The following is a 22439-nucleotide window of genomic DNA, read 5'->3' as shown; positions in this document are numbered from 1 at the left end:
TGAAGTTCAAACTCCACAATCGCTATCACCATTTATCGCTCAGGATAAATGGTGAGTACAATGGATAATGTCATGTAAACTATCAGAGTGTAGTATTGTGGTCTTATGTGATCATTTGTTTTTTGTTTAATTTAGATGGAGACCTGCATTATATATTCAGGCCGAAGAAAAACAAAACTGAGCACTTGGCGAAAGTGGTCTCCTCTGCCAAAGAGGGAAGTGAAATTTTTGTGGAGTTTTATTCCAGCCACTTTGATGGACACTGTGGATGGGAGAAGACCCACAGTGCTATCATGGCACGCTATTACTGGCCTGGCATGGAGGGGGACATTCAAAAATGGTTGAGTACATTTCCTCAAAATGAACCTCAACCTTGTACTTTGTTGCTTCTCTCTAACACATTACCTACAGCTATAAGTCATTGTGCTGATTATTATGAAAAGCAGGGAGAAAGTTAAATTGTTTTTGAGCATGTCATGTTACTGTATTTGTCAACAGGTTGCTCAGTGCCCACAATGCCAGTGTAAGTGGGTCAATATTAAGGACAAAAGAGGATACATTCCAATAGAGGTACAGTAACACAAACAGAATATTGGATACTGTTTAAATACATCAAAAGTAATATAACACTTGTCTTTTCCCCTCACAGGTCAACGGAGCCCTTTGAGCTCCTTGGGATGGATCTTGTGGGTAAACTGACTTTAACAGATGGTGGTAATCAATACATTTGTGTCATGGTTGATTATTTCACCAAATGGGCTGAGGCCTACCCACTAAAAAGCAAAACAGCAGATGAGGTCACCAGTTGTGTTCTTGATTTCTTTTTGTTGTTTTTTTTAACAAATTTGGTGCACCTAAAAGACTGCTACCAGACCAGGGTTTTTTTTTTTTTTTTTTTTTTATTTGTTCATTTCAGGCACAACAAAATACATATATTAAACATAAAGTGCACAAAAACAAAAAACAATTTTACCTGAAAAGGAGTGGGACGAAGAAAACGTATTAAATCCCACCCCTATACTCACTCATCAACAAAAACAACAATAGCTTCCCACAGCTATGCCCATCATTGCAAACCAAACAACACATCAACAGCCCCGGGCATCTCAACGGCAGCTCGCAAACAACAAATAGAACCTTCATAACTGAATACAAAATATATTAATTATAAAATTGCGTTACCACAGGTAACAGGTCATACAGACAGACAGACAGACAGACAGTGTTTTTTTTTGGAATCCATACCAGCAATGGTAAGAGAACAGACATTACAGAGCACACCAAAACCATCATTGATTATACTGTGACCAGACCAACTGTTTGTAGAGGAATTTAAATTTATGAATATTTTTGCATTGTTTCAGTTGTAAACTCAGACTGTTCCAGATTTTCACACCACATACAGACACACAAAAACCTTTACGGGTTGTTCGAGTTCTGGGTAATTTAAATTCTCCGAAGCCTCTCACATTATAAACCCTTTCTCGAATTTCAAATACAGTTTGTAAATTTGCAGGTAGAAGTTTATTAAAGGCTTTGTATAAGATTATGGATGTATTGTAATTAACCAGATCCTGGAATTTAAGTAACTTTGCCTGAAGAAAGAGTTTGTGAGTATGATCTAGATAACCAGCCTTGTGAATAATGCGCAGTGCTCGTTTCTGTACTGTGACTAATGGATTGGTTGTATTTTTATATGTGTTTCCCCACACTTCCACACAATATGTAAAATATGGAAGGACCAGGATACAGTACAGAGTACGAAGTGCATCTTTATCAAGGTATGGTTTCACTTTGTTCAAAATTGCGAGGCTTCTTGAAATTTTGGTTTTTATGTGTCTGACGTGGGGTTTCCATGAAATTTTGTTATCAATTACGACTCCCAAAAATTTGTTTTCACTCACATTATCAATTGGTACACCTTCAATAATAATTGGTAATTCTATATTATATTTTAAATTACCAAAAAACATTGCTTTAGTTTTATTTATATTTAATGATAATTTATTTATATCCATCCATTTTTTTAATTAATTTTAGCTCCCTGTTTACGGTCATTACAAGATCAGTATAATCATCGCTGCTGAAAAATATGTTGGTATCATCTGCAAACAGTATGAGTTTAAGTACTTGAGAAACATCAAAAATATCATTTATGTAAACATTGAAAAGTTTTGGTCCCAACACTGACCCTTGGGGAACACCACATGTAATACCAAGTTTCTCTGAATGGTAATGCCCTATGCTAACATATTGTTCCCGACCCGTTAGGTAACTTTTTAACCAGTTACCAGCTTTCCCTCGAATACCATATCTTTCCAATTTATCCAATAAAATTGAGTGATTGTGTCGAAGGCCTTTTTGAGATCAACAAAAATACCAGCTGCATATTTATTTTTATCCAGTGCATTAGTAATTTCTTCTACTGCCTCAATTATCGCCATTGAAGTGGTTCTTTGCGTTCTGAAACCATACTGACCAACATTTATTATTTGATGTTTTCCAAGGAATTTTTCTAATCTTGAATTAAAAAGTTTTTCTAAAATTTTTGAGAATTGAGGCAGTAGAGAAATAGGCCTATAATTGGTAAAGCTGTGTTTGTCATTACTTTTGTATAGTGGTATTACTTTCGCAATTTTCATTTTTTTTGGAAAACAACCGCACTGAAATGATAAATTACAGACATATGTACAAAACTGCTCAAAGAAGTCCTGCCATTAATTAATTCTTCGATCTTAAATATGATCAACCTATCTCTAATAATTGGCTATGTACCACAGGCCTTCAAGGTGGCTGTAGTTAAACCTTTACTTAAAAAGCATCTCTAGACCCAGCTGTCTTAGCTAATTATAGGCCAATCTCCAACCTTCCTTTCATATCAAACATCCTTGAAAGAGTAGTTGTCAAACAGCTAACAGATCATCTGCAGAGGAATGGCTTATTTGAAGCGTTTCAGTCAGGTTTCAGAGCTCATCACAGCACAGAAACAGCTTTAGTGAAGGTTACAAATGATCTTCTTATGGCCTCTGACAGTGGACTCATCTCTGTGCTTGTCCTGCTAGACCTCAGTGCTGCGTTTGATACTGTTGACCATAATATCCTATTAGAGCGATTAGAACATGCTGTAGGTATTACAGGTACTGCACTGCAGTGGTTTGTATCATATCTATCTAATAGACTCCAATTTGTTCAAGTAAATGGAGAGTCCTCTTCACACACTAAGGTCAATTATGGTGTTCCACAGGGTTCAGTGCTAGGACCAATTCTATTTACATTATACATGCTTCCCTTAGGCAGCATCATTAGAAGACATAGCATACATTTTCACTGCTATGCAGATGACACGCAGCTCTATCTATCCATGAAGCCAGGTAACACACACCAATTAGTTAAACTGCAGGAATGTCTTAAAGACATAAAGACCTGGATGGCCGCTAACTTTCTGCTTCTTAATTCAGATCAAACTGAGGTTATTGTACTCGGCCCTGAAAATCTTAGAAATATGGTATCTAAGCAGATTCTTACTCTGGATGGCATTACCTTGGCCTCCAGTAACACTGTGAGGAACCTTGGAGTCATTTTTGACCAGGATATATCCTTCAACGCACATATTAAACAAATATGTAAGACTGCTTTCTTCCATTTGCGCAACATCTCTAAAATTAGAAATATCCTGTCTCAGAGTGATGCTGAAAAACTAGTTCATGCATTTATTACTTCCAGGCTGGACTACTGTAATTCTTTATTATCAGGATGTCCTAAAAACTCCCTGAAAAGCCTTCAGCTGATCCAAAATGCTGCAGCAAGAGTCCTGACAGGGACTAGAAAGAGAGAGCATATTTCTCCTGTTTTGGCTTCCCTTCATTGGCTTCCTGTTAAATCCAGAATTGAATTCAAAATCCTGCTCCTCACATACAAGGTCTTAAATAATCAGGCCCCATCTTATCTTAATGACCTTGTAGTACCATATCACCCTATTAGAGCACTTCGCTCTCACACTGCAGGCTTACTTGTTGTTCCTAGAGTATTTAAAAGTAGAATGGGAGGCAGAGCCTTCAGTTTTCAGGCCCCTCTTCTGTGGAACCAGCTTCCAGTTTGGATTCGGGAGACAGACACTATCTCTACTTTCAAGATTAGGCTTCAAACTTTCCTTTTTGCTAAAGCATATAGTTAGGGCTGGATCAGGTGACCCTGAATCCTCCCTTAGTTATGCTGCAATAGACGTAGGCTGCCGGGGATTCCCATGATGCATTGAGTTTTTCCCTTCCAGTCACCTTTCTCACTCACTATGTGTTAACAGACCTCTCTGCATCGAATCATATCTGTTATTAATCTCTGTCTCTCTTCCACAGCATGTCGTTATCCTGTCTTCCTTCTCTCACCCCAACCGGTCGCAGCAGATGGCCCCGCCCCTCCCTGAGCCTGGTTCTGCCGGAGGTTTCTTCCTGTTAAAAGGGAGTTTTTCCTTCCCACTGTCGCCAAAGTGCTTGCTCATAGGGGGTCATATGATTGTTGGGTTTTTCTCTGTATTTATTATTGTGCTATCTACTGTACAATATAAAGCGCCTTGAGGCGACTTTTGTTGTGATTTGGCGCTATATAAATAAAATTGAATTGAATTGAATGTTAAGGGACTAGCAATATTCAGAATAACCTGTTTAACTACAGACATATTTATGTCATGATAATCCATTGAAGACTTACTTTTACATTTTAATGTGATATTTATTACTTCTTGCTCATTTGTAGCTGAGAGGAACAGTGAAAAGGGATTTGATTTTATATTACTGATATTTTCATTTTTTTGACACGGGATGTCCGCTGCTAGTTCAGGGCCAACATTTATAAAAAATTTATTGAACCCATCAACAATGTTACTCATGTTGTGATTTTCACCATTTGCATCAATGAAATATTCAGGATATGATATTCCAGAAGATCCTTGTTTAATTAAGTTATTTAACACATCCCAAGTTCCTTTTATATTGTTTTTATTTTCATATAATCTTCTTCTATAATAAAGTTGTTTACTCGTTCTTATAATATCAGTCAATTTATTTCTATATGCTTTATATCTACGTTCCACTTCTTTTGTTTTTACTTTGATGAACTGTTTATACAGATTGCTTTTCTTTTTGCAAGCACTGATGATTCCTTTTGTGAGCCTTTTTTTTTCCTTTGTCCTGTGTTCGTTTACAGGACAATGTTTATTGTACAACATAGTGAAAATATCTAGGAAATTGTCATAAGCCTTGTCCACATCTGACTCTTCATACACCGAACTCCAATCTTGCTGTGCTAAATCGAAATTGAAGGCATGAATTGCTTCTTCATTTATTGTTCGCTTTGCTATCGTAATCTTAGTATCTATTTTTTTTTTTTAAATCACAGTCACACAAAGTAAAAACTGGTAAGTGGTCAGTTATGTCACAGACAAGCAGGCCACTATTAATTTGGAAATCCATGACACTAGTAAAAATGTTGTCAATAATAGTGGCGCTATGTGATGTTATTCTGCTTGGCTTTGTTATTGCTGGATATAGTGATAAGCTGTACATCGTGTCAGTAAAGTCATCAATGGCTTTTAACCTTGTTGGGTTTAGCAAATCAATATTAAAATCACCACAGATGAATAGTAATTTTTGGTTCACCGAAGCAAACATTTTTTCTATCCATTCATTAAAAGTGTCGATACTTGAACTGGGTGTCCGATATATGCAACTTATAACATTTCTCTTTTTTTCCATTCATGATCTCAATGGTCAAACATTCCAAAATTCCATCAATAGCCATAGACATAGTTGTTACAACATATTTTATAGAGTTATGAACATATATAGCAACCCCGCCACCCGCCTTATTTAATCTATTCATGTATTTTAAATCATATCCATTCAAACCGAAATCTATTCCTTTATCGACATTGAACCAAGTTTCAGTGATGGCTATAACACTAAAGGGGCGAGAAAATTGTTGCAAGTAGTCCTTAATTAAAAATTAGAGTACATACTTCTACTATTAAAGTGAATTAATGAGAGCTTCCCGTCTAGGTTGATTTTTTTTTTTTTTCATATTGTTCCTGTGTGAAATAATTACAATTTTTAACAAAAGAAGAGAAAATTACTTTCAGAATCTATTTCTGGGTCTATTATATTATGCTCCTTATATTCACAATCTAGATCAATAACTTTCTGTTGGAGAATTGATTTCAACGTGTCCATGTCATTTCCTGGTGTAATTAGAGATGTTGGTGTATTTATCATCTTTGTCATTAGAGTTATATATTACCTCGATACATTAGTGTCAGTTGTACTTGTCCAGATCCTCCATGTTCCTCACTATCAGTACTTTTGCCTCTTCTGGTGTCCCGTTTAGCTTGATGAAAATCTTGCAGTTTGTTACCCATGTATGTTGTATTTTACCGTTCTTCTTCAGTTGCCTTGCCTTCCTCACGATGTCTGCGTTTTTTTCGTGTCAGATGCTCATTAATGAAAACGTTCGTGCCTTTCAGTTTGCGTCCTTGTTTCAGCAGTGCGACCTTGTTCTTCCGATTGACGAATCTCATAATGACGGCCGGCGGTCTGTCGCTCCTCCTGGGCAGTGGGTGACATGCTTCTACGTGCTCCAGGTCCATCTCTATCCCCTTGCTTTGAAGGAAGGACGCCACCTGTTGCTCCATCGAGCGGGTCTCCTCGTCGCTGGGCTCTCCGACGTTCCCGGGGCTTGATTTTAATACCGCTGATGACCACATCGTTTGTACGGGTGTACTGCTCCAGCTCATCCACCTGCCGCTCGAGATCCATGATTCGTCTGTCCTTCTCGGCATTTTGGAGGCGTAGCTGTTTTACCTCCTCCAGAAGCCCCAGAAGCAGCTCCTGCTGCGCCCTGACTGCGGCCACGTCTCCGCACAGCGCTCCGAGGGAGGTTTTTATGGACTCTGAGGAAGAACCACCTTTCCTCAGACATCCTGGTGAACTTCTATCGCTGCACCATCGAGAGCATCCTGACCAACTGTATAACAGTCTGGTACGGGAACTGCTCTGCCTCGGACCTTTGGCTCTCAGCGAAGGCGGTCGCACTTTTCCTCCTCTCCTCCTTTCCCCCCCCCATCTTCCCTGCTTAGCTGCTTATGTCCTTGTCTTGTGTTTTTTTTCCTATCACTTCCCTGGAACACTCTCTCACAGTCTGTGTCTAAAAACCTAAAGAGAACTATGGATTTGATCAACTGGTCTCTGAATGCTATTGACACCCTCTTCTCAACGAGAAGTCTGGGCTCGGGAGAGCCCGAGTGCCCTGGAGGGACCTTCCCTGCCGGATACATGATGGACGGGTGGCAGACTTGGAGGATCGTGTGCCTGGCGGGACTGTCGATCGAGGACGCTGAAGATATCTACCTATTCGGAACCATGATAACAGGGTTCTTGCTGATCGGAGCTGGCTTGGCCCTGGCTTATCAGAGAATTAAGAAAGCGGAACCGGCTGTCCAAACTGCCACAAAGCTGCCCGCTGAGATTGAATTGACGGGACGAGGTGCGGGTTTTCAGAAAAGGCTCACAGACGGGGACGTGGTCAAGAGCTTGGAGGCAATTGCGGCTGCAGTGAATACTCAGAATAACATCTGAGCGGATATTGGGACACATCAGGGAAGAATCCGCTCAAATCAACAACTATGGGCGGAAGTTGGCATACATCACGGATCAGTTGGCTGCGGTCGCGAGGTCTCAGAATCTGATCTGTGAGCAAAAGAATGACAAGATCATGGAATTGAAGGTAAATAACATCATGGAAAAACTCGCAACTATCCAACGGGTGATGGAGGGACCAGTGTCGGAGTGCTAAAAGAAACAGCTCAAAATTCTCATGAGTTGTTGGAAGACAATCGCAATCATAATATGACTACCCTTCCGGCGCCAGCTGCGGGCTCAAGGCTGGAGCCGATCTAAACAATCCCTGATAACGACTATGTTGAGACTGTTCCTTCCCATCCCATGCAAGGCCACCTGGGTTGGCTGGTAGACTGTTTACTTAGCCTGGCAGGGCGAAGGACACTGTCTCCACTGAACTATGGACACACATACACTGATAAGCAAACACTGATCCCCCTCCCTTTCCAAACGCCTTCGATGCTTGTTTCCTGCGGGGGAACACGGCGGGTCTATGTGCCGCGCTGGAATGATAGCGCTGTGCAGGGCGGCTGCTGTGTTCGCTTCGGATAACTCCTCACCCCCCACCCAACCCTGTGGCTTGTCATGTCCTTCATAATGTTGTGCTGTGGACATTCATGTGCTTTTTTGTGCAGAGGAGTTTTTTTTGTTTCCTGTTCTCATGCTGTCCTACCATGGAAGCACAGCATGAGTAGGGGTCTCTTTTTTTCCTCTTGTACTTTCCCATTGTAATGTACATTTCAATGTTTTTCTCTAATGCTACCAATCTCCGACCGGTATCCCCATGTAATGTCTGTGTTGTATGTGTAAGGTCGGGGGGGGGGGGTCCCATTTCACTGCAGGGCAACCTGCATGTGACGAATAAAGCTTTGATTGATTGATTGACCGGAAGGCGTTGCAGAGGGTCGTGAAAACTGCCCAGCGCATCGCCGGAGCACCACTTCCTGCCATAAAGGACATCTACAGGAAGCAGTGTCTGAAAAGGGCTGGGAAAATCATCAGAGACCCCAGTCACCCATCACATAGACTCTTCACCCTCCTGCCCTCTGGGAGGCGCTACAGGAGCCTCCGGACTAAGACCACCAGGTACCGGAACAGCTTCTTCCCCACAGCTGTTAAACTCATGGACTGAACACACACACACACACACACACACACACACACACACACACACACTTTACTACTGTATAGTTCTGTGTAAATAATCATTCTGTACATATGATAATTTTTAATCCCACAACTGTTTATAACTTACATAGTTCACATTTCTGTATAACTGTATATCTCAGATCCTGTTCATAGCTTGTACTCACTACAGCCTGTACATACATAGTTATAGAATATTCATAACATACTTCACACTGTGTACATTATAACATACCATAATAGACCCATTTCTGTAATATACTTACACATCTCTATTATTGCTAATATATATCACGACTAAAGCACTTTCTGGATGGATGCAAACTGCATTTCGTTGCCCTGTACCTGTGACATGCGCAATGACAATAAAGTTGAATTCTATTCTATTTATGTCCTCGACCTCCTCTGGTGTTGGGCCTTTCTTGGGTGGCATACTGTTTTTAGTTTGTGTTATTTGTGGAACTCCAATAAAATATTTGTCTTAACCAGCCTTTCCAGTCCAGGGGTCATTTCTTCTTTTATTTAACTGGCGAGCTAGCAGCTGCTGGTAGCTAATGCTACCGTAAACTTGCTAGTTATCTCCCGGTTAGGGAGCGCAGCCCGAAACACTCTGGTTGATAGAATTGGTAGAATGTTGGTTGTCCTCTTCTTAACCAAAGTCCTGTTTGCCGTTTTAGAAGTTTTTAGAAGTTACAAATACAGTGCCCGTTGATAAGCAGCGACTGTAGAAAGCTAGCATTTCAATCCAGTGAAACCGAGGAGGAAAGACACAACCGAGGGTTCAGAGTTTTGCAACAAGGTAAGGTATTAATAAATCAAGCAAATATGTAATTGCAGCTGTGATGACCTTTTCAAGGTCAACTATGGCTTGTGTGAGACCCTGGGCATCAAAAGAAGCCTCTGCTCACCATATCATCCCCAAACCAATGGCCTTGTGGAAAAATTAAATGGCACAATCCAGAGGTACAGTACTGTCATTTATATTTTGTGCTGTAACTATGTCACATAACTGGCTGTTTAGGATATTTGTCTTATGCATGCTAACAAATTTCAGATTCCTCAAAAAAAAAAAAAAAAAAAAAAAAAAAAAAAGGTCTCTAACATCATTTCCAACGAAGAGCCGTGTGAGGGCCTAAAATCCCAGGAGGTGGTATACGCTGAAGTGAACAAAAATGTAAAAAGCAGCCAAGACAAAATTCGCAGGAGAAAAGCAAAAAGGGGAGGAGGAGGATAGTTTTCCCACCTGAAAACTATCCTCCTCGTCAGCGCCTGCCCGTGAGGGGCCATCAGCGGTGCAGTCTTGCTGTGACCCAGAAAATGATGAGTAAGCAGACAATGAACAGCTAATGTGTCTGACACGTGCCTGACAATAATGTCTTCACAGTAATAACAAAAATCTGGGCTGGAGAAAAGGGAAAGGTGCTGTAGTCAAACATTGGGCCATACAAGTTATTTTCCGAAAACATTGCAGACTTGGCCCCTGGAAAAGTTGGAAAGTGAGGTATTTAAATGTTTTCCAACTAAGTGGTCACCTTATTGGAAGGAAATGACGAATGTTTGTGCTTCTAGATAATAAATGCCTATTTGACACTGGTGGGGCGGAAAAATGCTGCATTAATTATCGATTCATATTTGATTACATCAGTTTGGCAGGGGTCCACAAAAGGTTTCAGAAAGGGGAGTTGGCATTGAAAATTAAACTCTCATTTAAGACCATTTATAATTTAATTTCTAGATCTTCACTTTGTAGCTGGATCTGCTAAAGTATGATGTGGCAGCTGGGGGAGTCTGCGACAACAGACACTCATTGTAAGACAACACTTGGCTCATACACAACCATGAGAGACTAAGAGATGCAGGTCATCTTTGACCCATTTGGGGCAACACAAGCACAAATGGAAAAAGTGCCGGGATGTAACAAGAACAAGGTGAGCAAAAAGGGCTAATGTTAACCACAGAAGTCATTTCTATTAACTTGTACATGTGAATTACATGACATGAGGCTATTGCAATGAGTGAAGATCAGTAACTGTAGTACCCGTTTTGTACAGAGCTCTGGTTAGGAGGAAATATCCAGCTATTGGCAAATGGACATGCTCAACTGTCGCCCATCCTAACAGCAGGACATTACATCCTGTGGTGTCTTTGTATGCAAGGTAGGTAAAATGCTCATGGTGTATTGTGCCTGAATAAACAGATTCTAATTAATAGAAAATTGTCAGCTTGCAGAACAAATCCTATCGGGGACAACAATATGCTACCCTGTTTACGAGGAGGGGGTTGCGTGCTCAGACTGGACATAGCTCTCTCTCTGTTCCAAAACTCAGGTGTACCCAAGAAGTGGCATTTGGGTCTCCATTTAAAATATTCATGTGTATATCCTCATTGTGACATATTTTCAGATGACCTTTCCCAGCTATGCCGTGCCTGTGGTGAGAGAAGCTGTGGTGCAGAAACCGATGAGTGGGTAAGATAACCAAATCAATACTTAAGCCTGAAGCACTCTGAATGGGTTACTTCAACATCACTGGGTGACATGTCACTTTGATGCACCAGCAGAAAAATTATAGTTCAGCTAACCTGCATGCGTTTGCACTTTAAAGACACTGGAGCACCTAAAGGATGCATGAAAACATCGAGTGACCCACAGAAAAGACTTTTGCACAGACATCTGCAGTATCGACACATTTAAACATGTTTAGTCGCTTCACTCAACATCCTGACTTTAGATGAATGACTGTGACAATCTCATTTTTCTTGCAGATTTAATGCACCTTCTCTGGAAAGTAGTACCACCACACAGTGTGCGTGGACTTCCCCTGTGCAGACGGCGACTACAAATGTTGTGCATACTGAATAAACAGAAAATGATCCCTGTTGTCTTTGCTTAATGACTGGTTTTATTCTTGACAATCGACATTGCATCTTTCAATGTGTTTGTGGGTAGATTTGAATGCACGAGTGGAAGTGCAGCCACTCAGCCTCTACTCAATGTGGTCATCGAAGCAGGTGCAGATGTGTGTCACAAGTAAATCTGGCTGTAGGCTATGGCACCTGGCCACAGGTGGCGCTAGTTGACTCGACTCCATTTGAGTGTACACAAAGTAAACTGCACGCTTTAGTTGTGAAGCGAAAACGCTGAAATCAGACTAATAACAAGTACGAGGGGAACAATAACGAAGACAAGATTCTGATCCTTTACTCTTGCTGTCCTGTGAACAGCATCGGCGTGGTGTTAATTGTTTGCCGTTTTTGCGATCGCCTCGTGCAGGAGAATATCGGCAGGTAAACTCGTGACATTTTTAAACATTTCGCTGTTCAACAGCAGCAAGACTGACGGAGTGTGTTTGGGGTAACCTCACAAATGTCACAGATGAAATATTTGGTGTTTATTTGCTGGTTTGTCGGGAGCGGCTCCTGAAACGCAAGTCTACCCCACATCTGTTCGACCAACGCCAGTTAATCTGGACCACCGGCCGTCCCGAAGGAGCCTTTGCGCCCATTACCCTTAATGGAGGTTCCCCTTGACCATGTCAGTACGTACCTTGTCAGGCCATTTCACCAGAGCGCATGCAGCTACTGCTTCGGTTTAGTTTACAAAATTTGTGGATAACTTTTCAAAATATACAATTTATATTTGCATTTGAAGTTATAAAAAGCATTTACTAAACATGTCTACGGTTTTTAACAGTTTAAAAAAAAAAAAAAAAAATATATTATAATAATAATAATAATAATAATAATAATAATAATAATAATAATAATAATAATAATAATAATTTAAAGAAAAAATAATAATAATTCAGACGTGAGGTTGAGCTGAAAAGAATGATACCAAGCAAGGCAATGTAAAAAATAAATAAAATTTGAACGTGAAATACAAATGTAAAATCAAAAGTCTTCAAAAATGGTTAATTATATGTTGGACCTTAGGATTATTCCAACAAATCATGAAATATTAGGTTTAAGTTTTTGTTCATGACAGCACAGATTTCTGACAATGTGTTAAAGTATTTTACAATTTGATTATTTCTAACAAAACAACCCAACACACCCCATGTTGTGTAGCTTTCTGGATTTTATACTTATTGGGCTACATATTTATTATACAAGCTATACAGTACATCAAATCAAAATTCATGTTTTATGTAACTGAAATGTTTAATTATATGGGCTACAGAAAATAATTACGTTAAAGACTATTTATATGAAACATGCATACTGACTGCATTTGAATCATTTTAACCATATGTAACACCTGCATGTCTTTTTAAAGAAGGCTTTGATTTTGCCACCCAATTTCTTTTCCATGCCTCCCTAGGAAGGTTTCTCTAGATGTCATGGTCTGTGTGCAGGGAGGCAGGAAAGGACCCAAAATGCAGACTCAATACAGGAGCAGCAAAACTTAAAGTCAAAATGGCAGCTTTAATGCTGGAGACGAGAAAAACTAATCTTAAATATGCAGCACAAACTAAACTTGGCAGACAGAGAACACACAGACATGTATGAGGGAGATCGCGACACTGACAAAGAGGAACACAGGGCTTAAATACACAGAGGGATAACGAGGGGAATGAGACACAGAAGGCGAACACAGCTGGTCATAATTAGGCAGGACGAGACAAGCAAAACTAGAAACACTGACATCAGACATGGACCTTAAAGTAAGTAAGTAAGTAAAATTTATTTACATAGCACATTTCACAGATAAAAATCACAAAGTGCTTCACAATAAAACCAGAAATACATATAAAATAATATAAACCAGTGAAAAAATTATTTAAAAGCTTGTTTGTCTAAAAATGTCTTCAGCTGCTTTTTAAGTGAGTGAGTGGAGTCTGCACAGCGTAAAGACAACGGCAGACAGCCTAGGTGCCTGAAAAGCCTGATCCCCACGTATTTTGAACCTAGTACGTGGGACCAACAGTGACCTCTGATCTAAAGATCCAAGTGCTCGGGATGAAGCACGAGGTTTCAACAGGTCAGAGATGTACTGGGGAGCTTCACCATGCAGAGCTCTAAAAGTTGCAACTAAAATTTTAAAATGAACCCTAAAATTTACTGGCAGCCAATGAAGAGAAGCCACAACTGGAGCAATGTGTGACCTCTTGTTTGTGCCAGTTAAAAGTCTTAAGGCGATCCAGAGCTGATTTGTTGAGACAAGTAAAAAGACAGTTACACTAATCCAAACGAGAAGAGACAAAAGCATGAAGAATCATCTCAAGTTCTGTGTTTGACACCAGTAGTCTGAGTTTAGAAATGTTTCTTAAATGATAAAAACAGTTCTGTGCCAGTTGTTTAGAGTGTTTCTCAAGAGACATTGAACTGTCAACTATAACACCTAATTTTCTCGACTCGACTGAAATGAAGGGTCTAAAAAGCTGATATGCTGCTGAATTTCTGAGAGCATGTGATCAGGAGCAATAATCAAAGTTTCTGTTTTATGTGTATTTAACTGGAGGAAATTGTCATTTAATTAGTGCTGTCAAAATTAAACCCTAACGCAAATTAATCCGCCATCACAGTCAACCAGATTACAATTTTTAACCCTATTAACGCATCTGGAGTCCAGAATGACTCAAAATCCCTGAAATGTTTCTGTCAACGCATTTCAGGCAGTTTGTCCAAGTAGAGTTACCCTCGCACATGCGCAAATAGGCAGTTGATCTGGTGACGGGCAGCTGAACCAATCAACTCAATTTGGAAGATAATAAACGCACATTGGCCCTCTCGATGGGAAATTTGAGTATTAAAACAGTCGACCGACATTAAGTATTATGCACATTGTGGGAGTTTTCTTTTCACCAAAGCACTTCTAGCTTTAATATCACATTGACGCAAAGCATACGTTAGTCGGGTATGCTGCTCGGACTTTGGCTAATGCGTCACCCAGCTTGCGACAAACCACTCACAGAGCATCGGGGACTCAGTAAGTCTACCTCGGACATATTGACTGACAGAATTGCCAAGTGGATTGCAACAAACTGCAGACCTGTTAATATCATTGAGAACACACGCTTTACATAGCTTTGGTTCCTCGCTTCAAGGACTTGAAGTACCTCCCCAAGAGTGACAGAGAGAGAGAGGATAAATGTTTATAGAGCAAACACACTAATAAAAAATGAAGGAGGAAGTACATCAAGGTGGCTTGAAGTCAGTTTCATATGACCAAGCAGAGCACTGATGTCCTGTAAGGTAACAGGAGTAAAAGAGGACCAGGTATCAGAAGTAAGCAAAGTGTCAGTGTGATGCTGGGAGGATGATGGAGAAATATTAGACCTGATGGCAGTGACCTTATTAACAGAAAAGTTCAAAAATTAATTACAGTCAGATTTAGTACATGGTACATGAGGAATATAAGGAGAGACAATATTCTTAATTGTATCAAACAACACTTTGGGATTGTTCTTTTTTGAAGCTATTAAATTAGCAAAATATTCAGTTCTGGCATTTTTTATCATGTCGTTAAGTGAGAAAATTGATTCCTTGAGATGTACCCTATGAACCTCAAGCTTGGAAGTCTTCCATAAACGATCTAATTTGCGACGATATCTCCTAAAATTTTGAATATTTTCATTTATCCAGGGACAGAAATGTGAAGAATGAACACTTTGATTCAGAGGTGCCACTGTTTCTAAAATAGATTTACATTGATTGTTAAAAGCACTTTGTGCTACAGTTTTGTTTTTTTTTTGTATGAAAAGTGCTTTATAAATAAAGATTGATTGGAAAAAAAAAAGACAAAATAATTGAATCAACGTCATTATGAGCCATGCGAGGGTCAAACATGGCAGAGAACCTTCTAGCAGCATCCTGGTTTATAATCCACCTTTGGATCATAAGTTTAGGAGGTGAAGGATCCAAGTAAAATGACAAATTAAAAAAATATGCAGCTATGGTCACTCACATGGACATCCTCCACACATACATCATGTATATTTAAGCCCAGGGAGAAAACAACATCCAGTCTGTGGCCCTTTGTATGAGTGGGACCAGAAACATGCTGCTCGCTGAAATCCTACTCTTATCTCCAAATATGCTACTGCTGGGCAATTTTAACATCAACATGGACAGCACATCAAATTCAGCCACAAGAGAGTTTATATCCTGTCTCGACAATTTTGCCTTTCACCAATATATGGACATTCTCACACACTCCAAAGGACATATTTTGGATCTTGTTTGCTGTTCTGGTGTCACCCCAAAGAACTGTGCTGTATTGGACATGCCTTTTTCAGACCATAAATTAGTTTTATTCAGTGTTAGTCTCCCACTGTACAAAAATAAACAAAACCGCTCAATTACTTTTAGACATATTAGGGGCATAAATAATTTACCTACCATTGATGCCTCAGCTTCAATAGACAACCTGGTATCTCACTATAACAACGGACTTATCAACCTCTTAGATACTTTGGCTCCCCAGAAAACTCGAACCCTTCCTTTCTCTCGCTCAGCCCCATGGTAGTCCTCTGAACTTTGCCAAGTTACAGCTACTGGACGCCGCCTGGTAGGGCTGTTCGATATAACGATATAAAAACATCTATCGTTTCATTTTACGCTATCGTTTGTTTCGTGGTGTCGTAAAATAAACTGTTTACGGCAATATTTTTCATCGTTTTGATGGTCACTGTAGTGGCTATATTAATTTCTTAAAGTTCTCTCTTTCTCTTATATTTAATATAACCACACTACGGCCGGACAAGCGCCTGTTTTTATGCGTTGTTGTTAGCAACAACAACGGTAAAACCATCGCGTGTCCGCTTGTTTATTTTCCACATAAACCTTTCACAATAAAGCTCAAGATCCTGTTGAGACTTTTCAAAATAAACTGAATCACGTGAAATAGTATGCAGAGTATTTACAGATGAGAAGCAAAAAAGAGCCGTCAGGTGCTAAAAAATAAACCTTGGACTCAAACGTTAGAACAGGCTTTTCCCTGCAGCACGCTGTGTAATAAATACTCACAAAGAAAACGGCGGCCATTATAACTTATGTCTAAAAATGTATAGTATCATGCATCGGTTTAAACATTCGACTCCAGGAACACGACGCCCAGCTGGAAACACTTCACGCCAGTCGAGCTGCCCGAGATTCACAGAATTTTCAGAAAATGTAAAATTTTTGTGATTTATATCGTTATTGGACGATAGATGTCTTATATCGGGATATGAGATTTTGGTCATATCGCACAGCCCTACCGCCTGGAACATCGCTTCAGGAAAACAGGACTTACTATTCATAAGGACATGTATCTCAGTCACATGCAACCTTATAAAGAAGCTATTCATCATGTTAAATCTGCCTACTACACTTCTATTATTGAATCCGCTGAAGGAAACACTCGCACTTTGTTTTCTACATTACACAATATTGTTAAACCTTCAGATATCTTTGCCATACATACACACTCTGCTGCAGTTTGCAACAAATTTATGGACTTTTTTTTGGACCAAGATTGAGAATCTTCACCAACACTGTCCTGTGATATGGTCAGTTGTTCTATCTGCATTTTTTTGTCCTACTCAGCTGTCATCCTCTCTATCTAAATTTGAACTTCCTACAATAACTCAGCTATCTTCCATAATTGCTATGTTAAAGTCATCATCGTGTAAACTTGATCCACTGCTGACTAATCTTGTTAAAGTCTCATTCCCGTCTTTTGCCCCACTGATTGCTAATATCGTACACTCCTTTCTTATATCTGGTTCTGTTCCTTCTTCTCTTAAAACTGCAATAATAACCCATCAATACTGAAAAAGAATGGTTCAGATCCCTCCAATCTAAATAGCATCTATTGGCATCAATGGTACAGTACTCACCTGGTTTACCTATTATCTCTCTAGCCGCTTACAGTTTGTTCAATTACTCACTCACAGATCACGATCTACTCCAGTTAATTCCGGGGTACCCCACCTCCTGTCCTCTGTCTTCCTTTCTTCAGCGTCAGGTTGTCTGTTTTCCCTCCACGTCTTGTCATAGTATTCATAGTCATCATCAAAGTCGTCACATTCATTATAGCTGATTCATAGTTCTACAGTCTTGTAACAGTTTTCACAGTTTTTTAGTTTTTCCCATTTAGGTTTCAGTTTAATTGTTGCTCCTGTTTTGCCTTTGCTCGAGTTTTATGTTCAAGTCTACCCACCACAATAAACAGCTTGCTTTTGTTTAAGACTGCAGTTCCTCTCTGAGTGTCTGCATTTGGGCATTTCTCAAACACACCGGCATGACACAATATGTACCCATATGGATCGGATGCTGCTCGGGAGAGGGATGTCGCTCGCCTCATGAGCCTGTGGAGGCGCATTTATGGCGCCTCGGACATATGGGTGAAGATGGTGGGATTAAGCGCCATGGAGGCTATTCTTCAAGGCAATCCAGATTTGTTGCAGGTCCCATTGGCTTCGGAGCTGGTCCACAGTCTGGTCCAGGCCAGAGAGACACTCCGAGCCCAGGAGCTGACGGACTCCACGTGGCAGTGGCAGCCAGAGGTCTCCGCCTCTTCTGGCCCTGCTACACTGTCACCTGCAATTCCACCATTCGTGGCTCCCATGCCTGGCAAGTCAAGTCACGTCCACGTCCAGCACCAAACTGTCGCCAGCCACTTTTTCTTTTTTTTTTTTCTCTGTCCCATTTGGTTCTTAAGCCGTCAGAATTGTTGTCTGAAGACCAACAAGGATACCAAATGGATTTGTTTTGCCAAATGGATCATCATGGCGTTGCCGTATTGGTCCATTTGATCAAACTTTGTTGTTATTATTTATTTTATTTTCAGTTGTTACAGATGGGACAGACATGACTGGGGGATAGGAAAGGGAGAAAGAAAGAGAGGAAGGAAAAGAAAAACAGAAGGGAAAAGGGACAGTGAGAAAGGGCACTTACAAAGACAAAGAGAAAGAAAAAAAAAATCTCCTGGATCACCTGTTGAGAGAAAAAGAAGAGAAGACAAGCAAAAAAAACCAAACAAAAACAAAGCAACATACTAAACACAACACCATCACGTTAATCTAGCTGAGTGTGAACAGCAGTAAATACTAAATATTGAAAGTTGTTGTGCAGCACGCAGGACAGACAGCGCACAATGTGCTTTGAAGTAGCAGCTAAGAAAGGTGTAGTTTATGTCTACAAACAGTGAACACCCGTGTGCACACCTGTGTGGATCAACGCGCTTGTATACAAAAGGTTTCCCCATGTAACGGTCTGCTAGAGGGTGTGGAGGCCCATAGCCCCGTCCCCCAGGGCATGAAGGAGTACCACCAGAGGGGCATCCGTGCCACCTTCCTGGGAAGGGCTGAGGAGATCCCCAGACGAGGGGTTCACCCAGTAGCCACGGAGCAGAAGCCAGAGGGGGCTGCACCGGCGTGCCCGCCGGCTCTGCCGGCAGCCAGCTGTGCCAGAGTGAACCGAGTTGCAGGCCCCGAGGCCGGAGGCCCGAGGGCCCCCTTTTGCCCCGGAAGAGGCCTGACCGAGCGACAGGCACCAGGCCCCGCCAAGTAGCCACCGGGAGTGAGCTGGTGCATACCTGAGCGCCCAGCCCCGGACACCAAGAACCACCAATGCACCAACCCCTGAGGGCATCAGTTACCAGCAGGGAGTGTGGTGAGGGGAGATAGGCCTCCACACTTGGAGGGCCTGGGAGTACCCAGGGAGGTGGAGTCTAAGACCCGACCTGACATATAGACACAGACAAACAGGCACACACAGACATAAACATGCTTTCCCACCCTCATGCACACATATACAAACATTCAGCACTCACCCAACGTAGGGATAGACATACATGGACATGTACACACAATCATACTCCCCAAACATACTCTATGCCCTGGGTCCAGGTACCCTCGCCCCAAGAGGGGGAAACGGCACCCAGACCCAAGAGATGTGACCCTTTCCCCCGGGGTGGAGGCAAGCAGACTGCCCCAGGCTCCGCAGCAGCAGGGAGGCCAATCGGACAGCCAACACCTCCTCCCAGCCCCCGCCCCGATGGCTAGTAGAGAACGGGGGTGTGTGAAGACCCCATACCTCCCTCCTCCCGCTCACGTGTAGTGTTGCTGCGTGTTGTTCTAAAGTGCATTTAAAACAAGGGAGGGCATGGTGCTGCTGCCAGAGAGCAGCAGGTGTTAGCACGGCCCCTCCCGAGAACCCTCAATGTCTACATGGATTTAAAATTGAGAGGTGGGCACCGGCGCCAGAGGTAGGGTTGAATACACAGACCGTCCTCTGAACGCCGTTAACGTGGTCACCCTCAAGGCCCTATATATATATATATGTGTGTGTGTGTGTTATGAGAGTGTGAATAATGTGGATGTCTAAGTTGTGAAATAAAATTGAGGCACAGGTGGCCAGAAGGGGACAGAGGGGGGGGGGATGCCTCCCCTGCACCCTGGTGACACACCCGCACCCCAAGGCCCTACCTGTGTGGGTGGGTGTGGTGGAGCGGGAAGAGGGAGGCAGCCGGGGATGGGGAGGAAAAGAAGGGAGGGGCAAGATGCCCCTCCTTAGGGCCAGCTCCCCGGCTGACCCCAGTAGGCACCCCCGTCCTCTAGTACCCACCAAGGCAAGGGAGCCCAGGCCCATCCAGATCGGGGCCTATGGCAGCAGCACCGCTAAGCCCCACAGGACCTGGGGAAGCCCACCCCACCCCACCGCAGAGGAAACTATACCCACCCCAACATTCAATCATCTCCAGACTACACAAGACAACAGACACCCAGGTTAGGTTTATTCTCCACCTCTCCTGTGTCTCTCCCCCACCTGCAGAGTGGACTTCTGCAAGGATGGAACAACCTCCCTGCCAGTTGAAGAGTCCCCCAGTTAGGTCGATGCACCAGAGGCCCCTGCGCCAGGGCTGAGCCCCCGTGCACCCACCCGCCCACAACCTCGGCGACACACCGACGAGGACCGAAGCCCCCAAGGCCCAGCCAGAGCCCCATCACGGAGACGAAGCACCCCCGAACCCCAAGCCCCCTCGCCAGCCACTTTTGAGGCCATCGGCTGATAATCTTCACCGTCATGGGTGGCCTCCTGAACGGTGTTGCCGCTGTTTTCCATGCAGCCGGACTCCTCAACCGTTTCGTCACCGCCGATGGCTCCGCAGTAGGCCTCCCGAACTGACTTATCATGGATTTCTGTGCTGTCGGCCCATGGGTCGAGCCCCGGAGTTATATAATTATGGACTTTTGCGCTGCCAACCTCCGGGTTGACCTCCAGAACTGTTTTGTGATGGACTTTTGTACCTCGACCTCCGGGTCCATCTCCTGACATTTTGTTTTTTGAGTTAGTTTACTTTAGTGGATTACTGTGAAAAAATGTGTTCTGTGTAATATGTGCAATAAAAGAAGAGCCAACCCAACCCAAAGACAGGGCCCCCGGCACCCAGCAGAAGGGCAGTTGTGGGATAAGCAACCAACTGCTAGTCAGTGTTTATTCACACCTCCCCCCGAAAACCCTCAGTATCAGGTGAACATAAAACTGAGGGGCAAAAGCAGTAAAGAGGTGAGTGGGACCAAAGATGCGGCTGCTTTAAACTAATTACTTGTGAGTGCATCCTGATATGTCTCTCATTGGAGAGCCAGAACTAGTTTTACCCCTGCACTGAGATCATGACTGTCTGTAATGTGTTTTTAAAAAAGTTGTATAATTACCTGTTCCAGCATGGCTGCCATCACTGCAGGGTCATTCAGATCCTGATTGTTGTTTTTCTCCATTCTCAGCCTCACCACTTGCTTGTAAGCAGGATCTTTGTAAATAATGAAGAAATGTAAGGATTTAATTGTAAAGGTAAATAAGTAACATGTGCTCAGTACAGTAGCGCTTTGTTGTTGCTGCCCTGACCGTTCACAGGGTAAATACACGGTGCATATGCTATGTCAGAAATGAAGCAACATAAGTTTCACAACACTGTACTAAAGCGCTTGTGTTTTTACTTTCTTATATTAAGCTAAGCTAACTGTATTGACCTTTGTCATAAAAACATGCTGTCTGTAATGTTAAACAGCAGCCTGGAGTACAGTCTGTGAGGACCAGAGGTGGATGGGAGCATCCTTGTCTCCATTTGAAAAAATTGCATCCAAATTCAAAAACTAAAAGATACATGAATCAGAACTTACCACTGTAGCAAACAAATGCTGTCATCCGGTCACAGTTCCAGTCCTCCCATCGTCCAGCTGATCCAAAGTTTGCTGCCACACAAGTTTCATTTTTGACATAATTATTGGGTTCATTTGTATTCCAGTGTCTAAATGAGGAGTTACTTCCATCCGTCCACTTCCAGGAGTCTCTGAAAAGGCCGATCCAGACCTTTTGTCCTGCAGGTACCAACTCCTTTGCCTTCTGGTTCTCTGACATGTTTGTCACACTGGCCAGGTCTGTATAATTAGCTCTGCAGTAGCTCTGGGCCTCCATCCATGTTATGGAATTGTTGATGAAGACAAATGTCATATTCAGTCCTGGAAAATGACCAAAGTGAAGTGAGAACAAGACATATTTAAATGTAAAATCCAAAAACATTATCTGGACAACTGGTGGGAGTCTAGAACTTGAACAATTTTGTTTTAGGGTTCTGCATGAATTAAAATCCTCACCTCTGACATCAGAGCAGAGTGTGCGAAGGACACTGTCACAACTTGC

At 42.0% G+C, this 22439-nt stretch overlaps 1 protein-coding gene across 1 annotated transcript in view; it reads right to left on the bottom strand.

Moving 5' to 3' along the window:
• Positions 1–22158, bottom strand: part of LOC109196069 (C-type lectin lectoxin-Enh2-like) — a 30481-nt gene extending 8323 nt beyond the window's left edge. The window contains exons 1-2 of the mRNA XM_019349264.2: positions 21920–22158; positions 21455–21549 (exon numbers count right to left, since the gene is read on the bottom strand). Coding sequence (XP_019204809.1) covers positions 21455–21549; positions 21920–22157 — 333 coding nt within the window. The 5' untranslated portion in view covers position 22158. The remainder of the gene's footprint in view (positions 1–21454; positions 21550–21919) is intronic.
• Between the last annotated feature and the right edge of the window lie 281 nt (positions 22159–22439).

Source organism: Oreochromis niloticus, linkage group LG20 (genome assembly GCF_001858045.2).
Source record: "Oreochromis niloticus isolate F11D_XX linkage group LG20, O_niloticus_UMD_NMBU, whole genome shotgun sequence".
NCBI lineage: Eukaryota > Metazoa > Chordata > Actinopteri > Cichliformes > Cichlidae > Oreochromis > Oreochromis niloticus.
Note: the sequence above shows the minus strand (reverse complement) of the source record. Positions and strands in the feature narration are given on the sequence as shown.